General features: G+C 31.5%; 1 protein-coding gene across 1 annotated transcript; it reads left to right on the top strand.

Moving 5' to 3' along the window:
• Positions 1-3797: 3797 nt before the first annotated feature.
• Positions 3798-5128, top strand: LOC131596954 (F-box/LRR-repeat protein At3g26922-like). The gene is made up of 2 exons (XM_058869679.1): positions 3798-4712; positions 4856-5128. Exons 1-2 carry the CDS (start codon positions 3798-3800, stop codon positions 5126-5128), a joined length of 1188 nt encoding a protein of 395 aa, XP_058725662.1.
• Positions 5129-12703: the final 7575 nt, after the last annotated feature.

The following is a 12703-nucleotide window of genomic DNA, read 5'->3' as shown; positions in this document are numbered from 1 at the left end:
TTGTTAGTCAAACTCAGTCATAAACATTTGGTTTAAGCAACAGACTCATGTTGCTTGTATCTATACATATCCATGTATTTGTGTTTGTTTTTAGTTTGAGTGATCCTGAATAATTTGAATGAACCATAAAATATAAATTATGTTGTTGTTAATCCTCATTTTTTTAACCTTTCAATGGCTATGTTTATTAATATGTTTTTGGGACGGTGAGAACTCAAGTAGGCGTAATAGACAAGTTTTGGATATGTTTAATAGAGAGAAAAACACAAAAAATCGTAGGTAAACATAGAAGGGGATTGACGACCTTGTTTCATACGTAACTTGAGTTAAGTCTATTTGAAGTTTTGTCAGATACGATAGAAAGCTAACACGACAATTTTTATGTTGTAGTGGGGAAATTGATTATAGGAGTGCTACAACGGCAGCAGTTCTCTAGTTTATATATCAGAGCCGCGGTCAAACTTCAAATATGCGTTGGTCATTTTGTTTCACACATATGGTGGAAATTTTGATTTTTCTTATGATCAACTGAGCAATAACGCGGGAACATTGATGCATAATTTTAATATTCATTTTTAATAGTTCACACATAGAAGATTTGATGTTTGTGATTAGAATTATAAAAATTGTTAGAGGCAACACAGGGGGTCAACGAGAGAGCACTTTTTAAGTTAGGACACACTTTGTGAGAGACACGCCACTTGTCCACCTAAAATCTTAACGTGATAGATGTGTGGGTGCTCTCACTTATAAAGTGTTCATTCTTCCCTTTTCGAACCAATGTGGGAACACTTCCCCTCACCCTCTAGTGTGAGTCTATACAATGCTCCCCCTACTCATGTGAAAGTTATCTCTTCCACATTCACCTGTAAGCCGGTCCCTTGGGAGCACTTTTTATCTTGGGACACGTGAGAGACACACCACTTGTCCACCTAAAACCTTAAGCTGATAGGTGTGTGGGTTCTCTCGCTTATAAAGTGTTCGTTCTTCCTTTTTCTAATCAATGTGGGACTTCTTCCTCACACTTGATTCTCAACAAAAATGAGCTACCCACCTATAAACGGACGAGTCCTGAGCTATTAATTAGGGCTGGGCCAAAAAACCCTGTATAATATGGGCTCGAGAATTACTACCCGAGTTCGGCCCTAGGAGGACTTTGGATTATCCGGCTCTAAACAATTTTTTTTATTTAATAAAATAAAAATTAAAACTCCATAATATTTATTATAAATAAAATTAAAAATTATATTATTTTAAATGTAATACACTTTTAAGTATTATATTATCTATTATAAATACTATAACGTGTTTCTAAATACAATGGCTAAATTATATAAAATAATACTTGAATATTTATCATAAGAGAAAACTTAATATAATAGGATGAAAGAATGTTGATTATATTAATGTATAATATCTAAAAGAGAAAGATTGAATAGAAATAAAATTTAGTGTGGTTACAAAAATCAATGTGCTATTTTAGAGTAAGACAATATAAATATTAATATAGGCTTAAATACACTTTTCGTCCCTGTAAGTTAGCGTGTTTTTGATTTTCGTCCCTGTAAGTTATTTTTTTGAATTTTAGTCCCTATATCTTACTTTTTGCTCGAGGTTTAGTCCCTAAAGCCAAAATCCGCAGGAAAATCTGCAGGTTACCTGCGGATTTTCTTGTGAAATTTCCTACGGATTTTGATTTTAAGGACTAAAACGAACGCGAAATTGAAATATAAGGACTAAACCCCAAAAAAATAACTTACAGGGACGAAAATCAAAAACACGCTAACTTAGAGGGACGAAAAGTGTATTTAAGCCATTAATATATTTTTTAAAATTTATAATTATGCGGATCTAATGGGCAACCCACGGTGCATATGTGATAGCCCTAATGGATAACGGGCTTTTCAGGACTGAGTTAAAAATACGTTGAAAATATGACTCTAATTTTAAGGTCAAAACACTATGATTTTTCGAGTCTGGTGGACTGACACATATCGATTAACCCATTTTAACAACTCTATTTATAAAATCCCTATTTGTCTTAGCATGAGTTTATATATTAAAAGTTGCTAAGAATTAAGAATTAATGGACAAGTTAGAATCAAAGGGAATTGGTTAGAATCTAACTAAATGGCACATTGGTAAATGTTATTTAGTTAGAGGGAAATTGGGTCATTTCTCTTGAGAACCTAATTGGTGGAAAAATATTATGGTCTTATAAAAAAAATCATAATTTTGAGGATAGAGAGAATGAAGAATACGTGAATGGAAGAAGAAGGAGAAAGAGTTTATCTTGCTTGATCAAGTGGTTGCATGTGGAATTGAAGAAGAAATCAAGGTTAATCAACACTATCTTATCAAATTCTTGAATGTGTGTGAAGCATTGGCAACTTTGGAGTGAAGAACCATGGTCAAGAATGAAGAGCAAAGCTGTATTCATCTCTATTATCATCATCAAGTTAGAGTTTCTCATGATCTCAAGGTGAGTTCTATAGATAGGATCTTGGGGTAAGAATTGGGATTAATGCTTGTTAAGGGTTTAAGGTATGATCAAATGCTTTGCATGATGAATTAATCAGTGAAATGTGTGTTCTTTTGCTCAAAATTGTGTTCCCTTGATGCCTTCAATGTTTTGGATTGTTAATGCATGTTAGGGTTTGATGTAGGAGGTTTTGGGATTGGTTTTTATGCAGAAAAATAAGTATTTTTTCACTCTGAGTTACAAGAAATCGATTTCCCACATATGAAAATTGATTTCTGGCAAGGAAATCGATTTCCCACATATGGAAATCGATTTCTAGCAAGGAAATCGATTTGGATAAAAATGTAAAACTATTTTACATTATCAGTGCATATCCATTAAACGTATAAAATATTATATTTACATTTATTTAAAATATAATAAATATACCAACAAATCAATTTTATGATGAAAGAAAGTTTATATAAATACTAATATAATTTATGTATCTATAATAATATATAAAGGGAAAATTATGTTGTTGTGTAGCCTATTTTCTTTTCTATTTTTACCCTCTATTTATTGTAAATATTTCAAAAATAATAATTAAAGGTGTTAAGTGGAAGTTGGTAAAGTGAAAATTGATTATTTTATTTTTAAATAAAAACTAATTTCTATCTCACACTTTTACAATTAATAATTTTAATTTTTTATTTTTTTAAACTGTTAACAAATAATATTTTATTATTTTACACGTCTATGCAAATTAAAAATAAGCGAACAAACAGACACTCACGTTCCCGTCTGACCGCTAGTATATAACAAAGAAAAAAGAGGCGATGCATAGACAGTGTAAAACAATTTACACTGTCAACCAACGACCACCCTGAATTTTATCACATCACACTTTTATTTAAAAGTTATTTAAATGACATGACGGATTGTTGATTTTCTACTAGATGACAGTGTAAAACTGTTTTACACTATCAATGCATATCTATTAAACACTATAATAAATATACGCTATATAAAATATTTATAACTTTTAAAATAAATTACAAATATGTATATAAATGATTGTTTTTCTATCAAAATTATAAAAAATAAATAAGTATCCAAATTTGATATTGGGATTATTTTTTTGATAGTACGCCGAACCCTACCTACATATAAACAAGGATACAGTTACACTGATTTTTCTCTTTACGGCATTCACAATTCACGAAACAACACGACGCAAGGTAATTCTTTTTCTCTTTTTCTTTAACAATAATTTCATTATCATAATTTCGTTTGCACTTACAAATGTTATTCTTCACAGTTGTTTGAGTGTTCCATGGCAAGTGACACAATGATGAAGAAAACAAAGCATATTGAAAACAAGGACAGAATCAGTGATTTACCTGATAGTGTTTTACTTCACATTTTCTCTTTTTTGAAAACAACTCCATACACTGTTCAAACTTTTAATTTGTCCAAAAGATGGAAGAATCTCTGGAAAAAATTTTACGTTCTTTTTCTAGATTCCGAATGTTTTAACACTCTTGATGTTTTTACCAAGTTTTTATCCCAACTTTTGTGTCTTCGCGATCAAGGAACGGCACTACATGCTTTCAAATTGTTTTTGTCTCGACAACATATCATAGAGCCTGGCTTATTTGAAAGCATTTTGAAACACACAGTTTCATATAATGTTAAGCACTTAGAACTCTTGGTGATCAGATGTAATATTCAACACTTCCCGTCTAGCTTATTATTATGTCGCACTTTAACATCTCTTTACTTTCATGTTATCCCTAGTCTTTATAATAAACCCAAAATATTATTTCCAAATTCTCTCAATTTGCCATCATTGACCAACTTGGATATAGGATCTGTCTCCTTTCTTGGTGGAACCGAGCCATTCTCAACCTGTCCCAAGTTGACGTCGCTGATGATTTTTAATTTCAATATTCTAGGTGAACAAAATCTATGCATATCTAGTACCACACTCGTCAAATTAACCATACAAATACGCTTTAAGCCCGAGAACGGTAACAAAATTGAGTTATCTACTCCAAGTCTTCGTACTTTTGCTTTTATCGGTAGTCCCATTCAAATTTTATATTTGAGCCACCTTAGTTATGTTGAGCACATAGAGGTTAATGCATATTTGTGGAGGCATCACCTAGAGGCCCCTTCGATTCTACTTAGCTGGCTGCTTAAGCTTGATAAAATCAAAATTTTTACAGTCTCTTCCAATATTCTTCAGGTATGTTATATCTTAATCGTAACCAATGTGCATCTTGATGTTCTTTTGAAAAATTATTTTTGTTTTCTTCTTAAAGTGCTTGCTTGCTAAATTTATTTCTAATTTAAAATAATTATAATTCATTGTCATTCTTCTTTTTTTAGGTTTTCTCCTTAGTTCCTGATTTATTAAAGGTCAAATTCCATTCCTTATGTAACTTGAAAAAACTAATCATAAAAAAGAAACCACTTGAATATGGAGTATACAAGGCGTTGTTAAAAAGCAAATTAGAACAAGTACCTGCTGCCTCACAGAAAGAAGTTTCTAACTTACGTGAAGCATTTATACAAGGATCTCTAATCATACCTAAAGGAATAGTTAGGTTTTTGCTTCAAAACTCACCTTCGGCGGAAGTTCGTTGTTATTCAAATAGGTGAAATATGCATTCTACTTTTGATATTAAAATGTAAATTTTGTGTTTTCTGTTGAAAATTATTAATACTTAATAATATTTAATCACCATGGGTGTGTTCTAAAATGACAAGAAAATATCTATGTGAAGTTTGTATTTTGAATATGAAAATAGGCAACACTTCGTGAAGTGTTGCAATAGGCTGTTTGTAGTTTGAATCATAAATATGTAACACTTCGTGAAGTGTTGCAGAATGAAAACATGCAACTTTTGGTAAATGTTGCAATAGGCCAAGCATTGTAACTTTTGGAAAAGGAACTGTTTCAAGAAGGGTCGCTACCTTATGAAACAATACTAAAGTGGCCTATAAAAATCTCATTCTTGATTCAGAAATCAATAACAAAAATGTACATTTGATAAGCCTATCATCTTCACTAAAATTCCAGACACTCTTCGCTACAGCGAGTTTTCGTCGGTCTTACGCAAACTCGATAAAAGGCTGAATTATCCTGGGTATTCCTGCGTTCCAACTCTAAGACATATTGAGAGTGCTTGAAATACTTATAAGGAAAGTGATTCCGTTCATGATTCTAGCCCTTCCATTCGGTCTAAATTAATTTTCTAACAATCTTATAAGTATGTCAAATAATAGCAAACAAGGCTTCAGGAATCGAGAATATGAATCTTCGTCAAATAGATCTGGTATGTTTATTCCATTTTATAGAAATTAGAACTATGTGAAATCATAATATCAATACCTCAAATATAAAATTTTTTAACAATGGATATCCGTATCATGTTTACGATATTATGATTTATAATTTTCCAGTATTGATTAATAAGATAATATTTTGAATTAAGAATAATCATTATATATCTTACCGGCATGAGTTTTATTATGATAATTAATTTTATTATCGCGTGCGAAGTTACAGTGATGGTTTCGAAATGAAATCCTATGTATATAATTTCTTATGTTTTCATGTGATTCTCGGTTGAAATGTCAAAATTTGCATTCCGGTATTCTACATGTGTTGTCGTACAAATAATTTCTTTCTCTGAATGCATAATTGTATGTTATATATTGTTTTGGAGAATTTATTTATATGTTCGGAATTCACGTTAACAAGTTATTTACATACATTATTTGGATTGAGTAAATAATTCTGCACTGTGCGATACATGAAATCATTTCTACAACAACAATTGTTTGCTTTCCATGAATTCTATATAAATGTTAATGTTGAATTATATATGGAATGAAACTTTCAAATGGCAATCACATTACTATATGATATTGATGTAAATATTGTTTGCTTTCCATGAATTCTATATAAATGTTAATGTTGAATTATATATGGAATGAAACTTTCAAATGGCAATCACATTACTATATGATATTGATGTAAATATTATTATTTAAGAAATAATTTTAGTTTTATAAATGAATAGATCATGGCTCTTTATTGTTACTGTGGGTTCTTTGAATTTGTATGCACCGTTGATTTTTCAAACTTATTGCATTGAAGTGTTAATGAATCAATTATACATGATTGTATCGATGATGACACCCCTGTTGAAAGCACATGCAATTGTCTTCCACCGGTTGGCATATAAATGCTATTTTTTTTAAATAGATAACAAAATTGGTATGAGAATAACATATATATTTGTCGTGCTGCATGTTGAATATATAATAAATTTTAAAGTTCTGAAAGTTTTCTTTCAAGCTCTAGTTTATTTATATACATATACACATGTTTGTTTTGTTTATACACAGAGAAAGGAAATATTTATATTAAATAAAGCATGACTGAGCAGTAAATATTATACATAAGTTACATATTAGAGGACAATATGTAAATGTTATGCATATACAATTCTTTTAAATGCAGATTGTGCATAATGATAACGTCGCGTACAAATTTAAAATAAAATGGTTGTTTTATTATTAAAGTTTATAATTTCAAATAATAAAGTTATGTGGAATTTTGAGAATCTTATCAAGGAGGATAAGGGATTCGAAGAACCTCGTGAGAAAGGTTCTTTGCGGATTGTCAAAACAAAATCGAAAGTTCGTCAATGACTGTTGAAAAACTACTCGAACTTAGAATAAGCAGTGAGTCTGAAAGACTAAGGATCTAGGACCGAACAAAATCGATTATCGACATAATTCTTTTATCTAGTAAAAGAAAATAGTGAGAATTTAATTTGTTTGAAAAATTCCTATTATTCTTCAAGTGGAAGATGATCCTGAGATTTACAATAAAGAAGTAACTTCAAGGGACTTCTCTTGGAATGATGTTTTCCAAGAAAAAATAAATTCAATAATGTCAAATCACACTTGGAAATTTGCCAATCTACCTCCTGGATAAAAATCCATTGGATAAAAATGGATGTTTAGAAGGAAGTATCATAGTGATGATACATTAAACATCTACAAGGATTGATTAGTAACCAAGGGTTTTAGACAAAAGAAAGATGTTGATTATTTGGACACATATGCACTAGAAGCAAGCATAATGAAAATTATAGTTTTGTTTGCATTAGCTTCATCAAATAAATGTCAAAGGACATTCCTAAATATAAATCTCAATGAGGAGATTTATATGGAGCAATCAAAATGTTATATAGTTCCTATTGATGAACAAAAGGTGTATAAACTTATCAAATCCTTGTATGGATTAAAACAAGCACCGAAACAATGACATTAAAAGTTTGACTTTGTCATTGTGAGATTCTCCGATTAAAGAGGAACCACATAAATTAAAGGGGAGACACACAAGTTAGGGGGAGAATTTTAATATTATCAAAATAAGAATTCAAAGAGTTTTTCATCATCAAAATGGGGGAGATTGTGAATAATGCATCTTATACTTAGTTTTGATGAAGACAAAGGTTATCAAAGGAGAAAAGGATCAAAAGTGTCATGCCCATAAATGATGTAGTTGATCAAGAAGGTTGAACATAGAAGTTCAAGAGAAGATTTGAGAGAAGTGGACATAACTAAGGTACTCATCGCAATTCATACTATTTATTTTAAATTGCTCATAATTTTATCTCTCACTTCATCTAAAAACCTTCTTGCATCATCATGCATGATTATCTAAAAAAGCTTCTTCATCTAATTCTTGGGATAAGTGTTTGTACACAAAGTTGAGTAAGACTATTGTGATATTCCTTTGTCTCTATGTTGATTACATGTTGATCATTAGCAATGAGATGAATTGAATCTTAGAAACAAAGAGGTTTCTAGCTTCCACATTCAAGATGAAAAATCTGGAAATAGTGGACACTCCTTTCGATCAAAGTAAAGCGAAAGAGTGGGGGTTTAAAACATAGTCAAATACACTATATTGAGAAAACTTCCACATTCAAGATGAAAGATCTTGAACTAGTTGACACTTTTTTGGGGATCAACGTAATGCGAAAATAGTGGGGGTTATGAACTTAGTCAAATACACTTTGTTGAGAAAGTTCTTGATAAGTTCAAACTGTCACGTTTCAAAAAGTGAATATTCAATTTGATCTTAGTGCTAAAATGATAATGCAAGTGTTATGGCTATATTAGAATACACAAGTGAAATTGGTTTTCTAATGCAATATACTATATGCAATATAGAAGTTGCAATTAGTAAATGAGTAGATTTACTAGAAATCCAAATAGTGAGCATTGGAAGGCCATCACAAGGACTTTCAATTATCTTTTTAAAGAAACCAAAATCTTGACCTCCATCATGGTAGGTTTCCTATCATATTAGAAGGATATACCAATATGAGTTGGATATCGAGTGTTGGACACTACAAGAAAAGTTGCAATTTGCCAGGGGCTAATTCCCTCACAATTGGCAAAAACCCCTCACAAATACAAAATTTACGAGGGGACCGCTCCCCTAGGAAAACAGGGCGTCGCAAATACATTTCCGAGGAGATACACACGTCGGAAAATTGCCAGGGGTAAACCCCCTCGCTAAGTGCAATTCCACTTTTTAAGTCTGCAACATGCAGACTAGACGGTAACTAATAGTCAGTTGGTGTTCAGAGAGCGTCAAACATTTTGCTTGGGAAAAAGCCCCTCGCAAAATGCAGTAGTTTTCAGTTTACTAGGGGTTAAGCCCCTGGCAAAATGTTGTCCATCTAAAAAAAATAATTAAAATAAAAATATAGTTATAATATAATTTAAATTAAAACAAAATTAATATAATATATATAAATAATTAATATTTATATAAAAATAAGAAGAAGAAAAAATTAACATTTATATAAAAATAAGAAAAAAAGGTAAATAATATAATTTTCTAAAATATAAAAATAGTGTTTTTAAAATTAATAAATATACATTATTTATACAATTACTTAAAATAAAAAGGTAAATAAACATAATTGCTCAGCCATTGTTAAATTAATAAATGCATTGTTAAATAAACATAATTGCTCAGCCATTGTTAAATTAAAAAAGGTAAATTAATAAATACACTATATATACATACACTATTACCATAATGCAAAGGATCCTCAGCCATTGTTGATTTCTCCACACTTTTAACAAATAAAAATTTCACCACTTGAAAACCATATAGCTTGTTAAATATTAATAATAAGATAGTAACACTTATAACATGATATTGGAGATGATTCATAGAAGAAGAAGTTGAACAGAAAATGTTTTTAGGAATGGAAGGAGAAGTGGAACGAATCCAATATTTTCTTATTATATAACATGTATAGAAGAAATGGATTTGGTGGGCATTTAATAGATCTAGTCAAATTACCATGGAGAGTATCCCCTCACAAAATGTTTGCTTGGGTAACACAACCAGCATGCGCAGACTGCAGCCTCGGTGGATGGGACGCATGCATGTACTTATGCGTGGGGTATCCGCTTGGAAAGATACACCAGTCAGTTTGCTTGGGGGAGCCCCTCACAAACTCCTGCACAACCTAACCAACAAAAACACTTTTTGGCACCATTTAAGTTAGGCTGGGGCTGCCCCTCGCAAAAGTTTTTTTTAAAATTCAAAATTTTCTCTCTTTCTTATTTGCGAGGGGTTCCCCCACGCTATAATTTTTTTTTATTTTTTTTTAAATATTATGCGTTGCGAGGGGCTTTACCCCAAGCAACGTTATTTTTTTTGTTTGGGGTTTTATCCCTGGCTAAATACCCTGGCAAATTGCAATTTTTTTTGTAGTGGGAGATCATAAAATTACAACTGAGTGGATATTTACACTAGTTGTAGGTGAGATTTCTTGGAAGAGCAAGAAACAAACATGCATCACTCTCTTGACCATGGAACCATGGTGTGTGGATCTCGCTTCCACTAATAAAAGAAGTTAAATGGTTGAGGAACCTTCTGTCGGAAGTTCCATTGGCTAAATACAGTGTTTCTAAGGTGTTAACACAATGTGTTAGTCAAGCCAATTTAGCAAGAGAATTCATATAAGTGTAAAATGGAAAGTCTGGGCACTGAGGCCTTAGACATTCGTGAGAAAATTGATTAAAGATGTAATCATTTACTCGCATATATACGATCGATTTATAATTTGGGAAATTCATTTACTAAGCCACTGGCCAGAGACTTGGTAAAAACAACCTCAAGATGTAGGAGGTTGAAACTCCCTGAGTAAGAGTTCCGACAATGGCGGCAACCCAATCTTACGTTAACATAACATTAACCTCAAGATTTTCAATGGGTAACAACAAGTCGTTGATTTGGATAATTGTCAAACATTTCGTGATAATGTTGACCTTAAAACGAGGGTTGAGTTTTATTTCAAACTCTTAATGAAGTTCAATACCGAGGGTACGTGTCTCATGGGAAAAGACACAATATGAACTTCACCTATGTGAATTTCTAGATGGTGCCGTCTCAAAGTGAGAGTTGGAGTTTCTCTCATGAAAAATTCATGAAACAGGATAGCACATGGCCATAAATAAGTGCTAGGCGAGAAATGTAGGCGAAGAACCCTTAAAGAATGTGTGTAACGTAACGCCGGTATAATCATATGGATTAATGGTTTAAAAGCATTGCTACCTAATATTCCAATTAGACTTTGCGTTATCCTTACTAAGATTAAGTTTAAAATCGAAAGATACTTAATTGTATTAACATTCTTTGTTTCCCTTTTTCTGGAATTGATCGTCATTATTAGAACAAGTGGGGGATTGTTGGAAATTATTAATACTTAATAATATTTAATCACCATGGGTGTGTTCCAAAATGACAAGAAAATATCTATGTGAAGTTTGTATTTTGAATATGAAAATAGGCAACACTTCGTGAAGTGTTGCAATAGGCTGTTTGTAGTTTGAATCATAAATATGTAACACTTCGTGAAGTGTTGCAGAATGAAAACATGCAACTTTTGGTAAATGTTGCAATAGGCCAAGCATTGTAACTTTTGGAAAAGGAACTGTTTCACGAAGGGTCGCTACCTTATGAAACAATACTAAAGTGGCCTATAAAAATCCCATTCTTGATTCAGAATTCAATAACAAAAATGTACATTTGATAAGCCTATCATCTTCACTAAAATTCCAGACACTCTTCGCGACATCCGAGTTTTCGTCGATCTTACGCAAACTCGATAAAAGGCTGAATTATCCTGGGTATTCCTGCGTTCCAACTCTAAGACATATTGAGAGTGCTTGAAATACTTATAAGGAAAATGATTCCGTTCACGATTCTAGCCCCGATTCCATTCGGTCTAAATTAATTTTCTAACATTTTCTAATTTAGGAAAAATTACCATTGCATTATATTGTTACCGATATAGCGTTACCATTGCATTATATATGCAAATGTATTCTCTCAAATGTATATATGCTGTGTGTTTGTTACTATGGAGAGTTCTATTTTTCATGAGTTAATAGCTAGACAATACTCATAGGCATAACTAGCTCTTTAAATAATTGTTTATAAGCAAATATATGATATGCAATATAATTTGAACTTCTTGATCATTTTTGCAACTGTCTTCTTATTTTTGTACCCTTTCTGTTCTAAATTGGAGAAACATCATTTTATACATATTTGTATTTGTAGGGCTGTTTACAATGTGTAGGATACTTAGATCCCCTCTCCAAATGTTAGTGGAAGATTAGTTCTTTTCCATTGTAGGGACGAAGAATTTTTTATTAAGTGACTTTTTCTATCAACTTATATTGGACGTGTGACTCTGAATATAAGAGAGAGTGAATTGTGGATGTTTAAAATACATTGATTAATAATAAAAAAATTGTTAAAAATAGAATTTAAAATCATTTGTAAAAGCAACAGAGTAGAGAAATAGATGGAAAAATGGATGAAAGAAAATAAAGTAGAAAAAATAAGGGTAGTCATAGCAACATAATTCCTGCCCGTGAGGACCCACCCGAATCTTCCCCGAGTTTGTCAGAAAAAATTTGTTTTGATTGGGTTTGAGTTCGGCTTTGAGTTTTTCTCGATTATAAAATATTGAGACAAATCATGTAATGGGGATATTGGTACTCACTCCGAACTCTCATTTATGTACTTTATTATTTTGTTTTGATGATTTAGCAAATTAATTTAAATTGTGGTCAATTTTATAATATTTTGATTTGTATTTATTATTTAAAATA

Source organism: Vicia villosa, linkage group LG4, assembly GCF_029867415.1.
Source record: "Vicia villosa cultivar HV-30 ecotype Madison, WI linkage group LG4, Vvil1.0, whole genome shotgun sequence".
NCBI classification, from domain to species: domain Eukaryota; kingdom Viridiplantae; phylum Streptophyta; class Magnoliopsida; order Fabales; family Fabaceae; genus Vicia; species Vicia villosa.
The sequence above is the reverse complement of the archived record's forward strand: the minus strand, read 5'-3'. Positions and strand labels throughout refer to the sequence as shown.